Genomic DNA, 6,628 nt, shown 5'->3' with positions numbered 1-6,628 from the left:
GAGAATGTGAAGATACGTCATGTTACGTTGTATGCTGAGATATCAACGCCATCTTGTGAGGAAAGCTCTCCCACTACAAATACAAAAAAAAAATGGATTCTTTACTTGTTCACAAAACAGTACAATGTGAGGATTAGAAATGGACTGAGACATGATTTTTGAGGATCATTCTACAGTTTGAGCTTAGATACACTATCCTGAAGTTGGTGCTTAAAAAAGAAAGGCAGCCTTAGAGCAAACGAGAATACAATACGATGTCCAAACAAATTATTATGTTGCGTTAACTTCACATTCTCTATTTGTACAGGAATAACCGACAAAGGTCCAAAGACATTCCTGCACAGCAACAACTAATAGACCAATATGGACTCATTCATTTAGTTTGACTGTGGTGCCCACATCGTGAATAATAATTTTCCCCTAAGAATAAAGCAACAGTTTGGAATGTTTAATGGTTTGTGGTGAACTTTGGTCGGCCGCTGTGAGCAGTGTATGTGGAGGTGAACAATTTTAGGTTCAACTTGTTCAGTATATTTTTTGAGACACTGTTCCAAGAGGCATGCACGCACTATTTCAGGCAGATATAGGGACTTTTTTGAAGACAACACATCTTGAATATCTTGTTAAATGAAAAAGTCTTGAAAACAAATTGTAAAAACGTCTTATATTTGTTGTTTTTCTTACTTATTTTTGGAGGAGCATTTTTTCCAGTGGAAACACAGAAGCTGTATTGAAAACCAGGGACATCAGTGGGGACCTTTGCTGGGAGGCTGTGAACTCTGGACCTCAGTAAGTCTTTGTGTGGCCCCGGGTCTATTTATCCATATTCTATTCCTGCTTAATCCAAATCAGGGCCATGGGGGCCCCTGAGCCCATCCCAGGTGCCACTAGGCAAGAGGCAGGGTACATCCTGCACAGGTTGCCAACCCTTCTCAGAGACTGGACAAACATCCATGCACTCTCACTCATAAAGTCAATCTAGAGTCACCAGTTAACCTAATAAGCATGTTTTTGGACTGTGAGAAGAAGCAGGAGAACCTGGAGAGAACCTATACATGCATGGGGAGAACAAGCAAACTTCACAAAGAAAGAGCCCAATTGAGATTAGAAGCAGGAGTTGTGAGTAGACTTTTTAAATAAAGCTTGCCACAGCCCTCAGTCTCATTCTTACATGACTAACAGTGAAATGTAATGCTGTAGCAGCAGGCTTTACATTAGCTACCCTTTTCATTACTGGAAGTGTGGATTCATAAAAACCAGCTGTCAATTTCCCTGTATTCTGCTCCAGCGAGCAAAATGCTTACATCAATATTCCAGATGGAAATATTGCAGCTCTTATAAACAGTAACATCACCCAGAGCCAGTCCACATTTCATATCATGAAGCCTGCGGCTTCAGAGTAACCGATTTGGGAACAACTCCTCCGAGGGGCTGAAAGTGCTCCTGGCAGCTGCTTTAATTCAGAAACATTTACAGCGAACAACAGCACTCATTGAAGGAGCAAGATTGATCGGTGCTTCCGTTCATTCACTCTCTCAGCCGCCCCCGTTTCATCAAATTGGCGTGACCTATCCCTGCTGGCATCGTGAGGGAGCGTGGATCGTGCAGGGTTCCCGCCCCGGAGGATATAAATACAGGGAGGGGAAACATTGCCAGCAATTACCCTGATCCTGATTCTGACATTGTCTGTTGGACTCTAAGCTGATTGGACCCCCGATTGCACCATGAAGGTAGGCACGATGCAAAAGAAAAGTTTGAGTTGGTGATTTTTACATGGAAAAGTTAGAGTTATTATTTATTTATTTTATTATTTTATTCATTATTATTATTTAGTTTATTTTCTCATTTTTTTTCAAGCTTAGTTTGAATATTCATAGAAGTTGTAAGACTTTTTAGCAGACTAAAAATAACCTTTTCTTTTTTAAGAACTGCATAAAGAGACAATGAGATGTTGATGAAATAGTATCTGACTAAAAATCATTAGTTTTGAAAGAACTTTTAAGACCGTCAGCCAATCAAAATGTTGCATTTCCTAATCGCAGAGACGATCGCAGTTGTCTTATTTTATGGACATTTTAAAGTTACTCGTTGAAGCAAAGCTCTCAGTTCCATTTTTCATAACTGGCTTACACACGGAGAAATGCAAGCTTTCTGAGTTTTTAAGTGAATTGCGACATTTGCTGTAACTTCCCGTTTTCTCCTACAGGGTTTAAGGAACATCACATTAACCCATGGACTCACCCTTTTACTATTGGCAACCTTTATCTCTCAGTCATGGAGTGCACCAAAGGTATTTCCCTTTACAAAATTATTCAGACAGATTTTCTTTGCTCAATAACTGAAAAGTTGCCCGTGATCTGAAAAGATGAGCAAACAGAAGCGAATCAGAAGGAGTGTGAATCAGTAAAGCAGTTCGTATGTATCATTGCATCCGTCTGAACGCTTTTCTTTGTGTCGTCTGAAGGGCTCCTTCCAGCGGAGAAACTGGACCCCACAAGCTATGTTATACCTGAAGGGCACACGTATGTATTTGGTCTCCTGCTGATAACCTCCGGACTTTAGACCCATTGGCCCAAAGTGTTGGACAGACAGGACAGATTTTGCAATAGTCTGGTTTTATTCACTGGAAAAAAATGCCCCTCCAAAAATAAGTAAAAAAAACAACAAATACGAGACGTTTTTGCTTGAAATAAGCAAAATAAATCTGCCAATGGAACTAGTGAAAATGGGCTTGTCAAGATTTCTTGAAATAAAATGTGATATTTAGGACTTTTGAGATAAAAGTGATCTTGAAATTAGCTTAAAAACCTGTTCAAATGTAAAAAAAAAGCTTGTTTCATATGATATGTGACTCAAAACAATTTGTTTTCAAGACTTTTTCATTTAACAAGATATTCCAGATGTATTGTCTTCAAACAAGTCCCTATATCTGGCTGAAATAGCACTCGTTAGGCAGTTGTGTCTGATATTAAGTGTAATGAGATATTTTGACGAGAAATGAGACAAATATACTTGGTAAGACTTTGATTTTTTTCCAGTGTTTCACGTAGTTAGAACCCGACAGTGTGTTTCAAACCGACATGTGACATACAGACTGCTGTGTCTGAATTAAAAAAGAAGATTGTCATTGTGAAAGGAACTCAAACTGACGTGTAAAACTTTCTCTCAGAGGGACGTAGGTTCATCTCAGAGGACCGAAAAGAGGGAGATGTCTATGACACGCTACACTTAGGTACAACAAAAGTTTACTCGGCTCAAACTGTCTCTGTAGTTAAAGCAACTTTAGTTGAATGAATTATCATTAAGAGCAGAAGAATCTGTGGTGCCCTCGGCAGTCTCACAGCTGGAATCATGCTGGGTCCTGTGGCCGGCGGGTAACCTTTGGGTTCTGCTTGCTTCCTGTCAGAGACCCGCAGCCAGAACACAGAGAAGCTGAGCGTGGACCAGGCAGCCACCGTCCTGCTCAACTTCCTGCAGCAGGCCAGAGAGGGAGGTAAGTGTCGACTGTATGCTGCGCATAATGCTGACACGTATGTTTTTCGTTCTGGCTTTTCACCTCGAAATTCGGTTCGCGATCCAATGCTAATTTCCTTTCTCCTTCCTCTAGCTCAATAGGCTTGAAGTCTCTCCTAAAAACAATAACAATGACAATTTGCACAACTGCTCATTTTTCACTAAGGCAAGGCAATTTTATTTATAGAGCACAATTCGTACACAATTCAAAGTGCTTCACAGCTACATAAAATCATAAGAAGGCAATAAAATCATTCAAATTTTTTTAATTTTTTTTATAAAAAAATAAAAAAAATAAAAATAATAATACAAATAATTTTTTTTTTTAAAAACCATGAAAAATAATCATTAATTAATTAATTTAAAAGTGAAGAGTGCAGATAAAATACTTTCAGGTGTCATATGCACAGCTAAATAGAACTGTTTTCAGCCTGGATTTAAACATTGTCAGAGTTGAGGCCTGTCTCACATCTTCTGGAAGACTGTTCCAGATTTTAGGAGCATAAAACTGAAACGCAGCCTCACCTTGTTTAATACCTTGTCAAACTAATAACATTTGCACAAATATCATCATAGTACAATGTAATGTAAATGATCCATATACCCTATATATTCTTATTGGTTCAGTCTGCTCAGTTAAATTTATTTTTACCTTTATTGTTAAATGTACAAATCTGCTTTTATTTAGTTTACTGATGTCTATTATTATTACTATTATTATTATTTACCCTACTCTTCATACTGTAGATTTGTATATAGCTAATGTTTATTTCTCTGATGTTTATTCTATACTGTATATTTGTTTGTAGCTGATGTTTATTCTCTATTTTTATTCTATTCTATTTGCTTGTTTTTCCTTTAACTGTTTACATATCTTTTATACCGTACGCTGTTGCGACACAATAATTTCCCAAATTGGGATGAATAAAGTATTTATCTATCTATCTATCTATCTATCTATCTATCTATCTATCTATCTTTCTATCTATCTATCTAGCTGATGAAAACCCAGATGACGTGTATTTCCAAGAGCTGCCGGTGTGGAAGAGGGAGTACTTCTGATGGCATCTGTACAGCTACCGGTCATCATCTCTCATGTGAGGTGTCTGGTTTGGTGGAATGGAGACAAACAGCTGCTTTGTAAATAGAATTCTCTATCTGTGAATGAAATGTGAAATTTTAATAAAAAGAGTTGAATTCATAGCATTTTTTTACTCTAAGACTGTGTTGAACATTGAAACAAGGTGCTATTTAAACATAAAATGCGTTAAAAAAGGAATCTTTTTTTTAATGAATGGATGAGTAAATGAGAGAGGAGCAATAAGGCTGAATTTTGGGCATTCCTCTACAAGTTGTTGGGACTCACAGGCTTCCTCGTCTGTGGTGGTCCTCATGAGAGCCAATTTCCTCACAACTTCTGCAGTTTTTGCAAATGAACGTAAAAAAAAAACTAGGGCTGGGCAACGATTAAAATTTTTAATCTAATTAATCACATGATTTCCCTGATTAATCGCGATTAATCGCATTTGTAAGCAAAATCCAAAAATGAATTCAAAAGTAGTGTATATCTTTTAGCATTTAGTTTTATTTTAAATGTGCTGCCATATGAATGAAAGTGCCATAACATTTGTTGTGCAAACACACTTTTAACATCAGCATCTTTCTGTAGTTTTTATGTAGAAGCCTCGCTTCACTGTCTGTTTCCTTGAATGACTTGCTGCTATCAGTTGTGTGTTTTGCCTTTAAGTGATATTTTAGACTGGAACTACTACGCTGAGAAGACAATTCAACTTGGCAGTATTTACAGATGACTTTGGTTCTGTCGACTCCGCCGTCTGGAAGAACTTTAAAATGAAAATGGCCGAGTAAAAGTTCCGTACCCTTCTCCATGTTTGGTGGATCTGCTGATTACTTTCTTTTCCGGTTCCGCAGCAGACAGCAACAGACTTTTAGAAAATAAAAGCCTGTGAGCAACAGACTTTTACAATAATAAATCAAATGATGAAACAGGGGTGGTCCGTGGCATAGTGGGTTGAGCAGCCGCCCCATGTACAAGAGGTTATAGTCCTCGCAGCAGCTGGCCCCGGTTCGAGTCCCGCATCTGACGCCCCTGTGCTGCGTGTCGTTCCCCCACTCTCTGCTTCCTGTTTTATTATAGACTTTCTTTATTGGAAGCAATTTCACAGGTAGAAATGTAGCAGTACAGCGTAACAGAGAAGCCTTCCATTCTATAATTTTTCCCCAGTTTTTTATCCCTCCCACAATCCCACCCCACGCAACGGCGAACAGTTCTATTCAATATCAACATATAAACAGTACAAGACACATACAACAAACACATGAATATGGAAAATGACAAAGTAAACTAGTAAATTTAAATAAAAATGTTAAAAACAACAATGAAAAAAGAAAATAAATAAAGAATAAATAAATAAATATATGGGGGGCTCAGTTGTCGCAGTCAGGCAGAGATGTCAAAGATTCAATATATTTATTTTTTTTTGTCCAGCATTATGGCAGCAGAATTGTAATCTGAACACCGTTTATGCTAAACACATTTGCTATGCCAAGGGAAGCTTTATGAATGTAAAGCTCCCCTTGATGCCCATCAACTCCTCATTTTTATTTATTTATTTTTGTTACAATATTTAACATGATATGATAGTGCCGAACCGGACCGGGAGGACAGAGAGAGAGGGAGAGCGAAGAAGAGAAAAAAAGAACAGAAACATGAAGAGACAAACATAAAAAACAATGAAAAATCAGACAACCTGCTACACCTGTAAAAACAAAACTGAAGACGATTCACGGCTTTTGGGGGGAATCCAACCTTAGAAGCACCAGGAGCACCTGTAAGCAGACAAGCAGAGAACAAACACACAAACAAACAAACAAAAAAACACAAGCAGCAGCAATCTCATATGATACACAGGTAACCTTAAACCACAGGACAGCACAACAACTGCCTAGTGAGCATGCTACAGGGCTAATGAATGTGTGTGTGTGAGAGAGTGTGTGTGCATGAACATGCAATACACATAGATGGTCCCACATAATAACCATGCTTAAATATCAGTGTATAGTGTCACAACCCCCCCCCCCCCCCCCCAGCAAT

The 6,628-nt window shown here is 38.3% G+C and overlaps 1 protein-coding gene across 1 annotated transcript; it reads left to right on the top strand.

Moving 5' to 3' along the window:
- The first annotated feature begins 1,642 nt into the window (after positions 1-1,642).
- Positions 1,643-4,575, top strand: spx (spexin hormone). Its single transcript, XM_075472553.1, has 6 exons — positions 1,643-1,730; positions 2,207-2,290; positions 2,465-2,522; positions 3,170-3,232; positions 3,407-3,493; positions 4,511-4,575. The coding sequence occupies exons 1-6, from the start codon at positions 1,725-1,727 to the stop codon at positions 4,573-4,575; spliced, it is 363 nt and encodes a 120-aa protein (XP_075328668.1). The 5' UTR covers positions 1,643-1,724.
- Positions 4,576-6,628: the final 2,053 nt, after the last annotated feature.

This window comes from Odontesthes bonariensis, chromosome 8 (assembly GCF_027942865.1).
Source record: "Odontesthes bonariensis isolate fOdoBon6 chromosome 8, fOdoBon6.hap1, whole genome shotgun sequence".
Classification (NCBI taxonomy): domain Eukaryota; kingdom Metazoa; phylum Chordata; class Actinopteri; order Atheriniformes; family Atherinopsidae; genus Odontesthes; species Odontesthes bonariensis.
The sequence above is the reverse complement of the archived record's forward strand: the minus strand, read 5'-3'. Positions and strand labels throughout refer to the sequence as shown.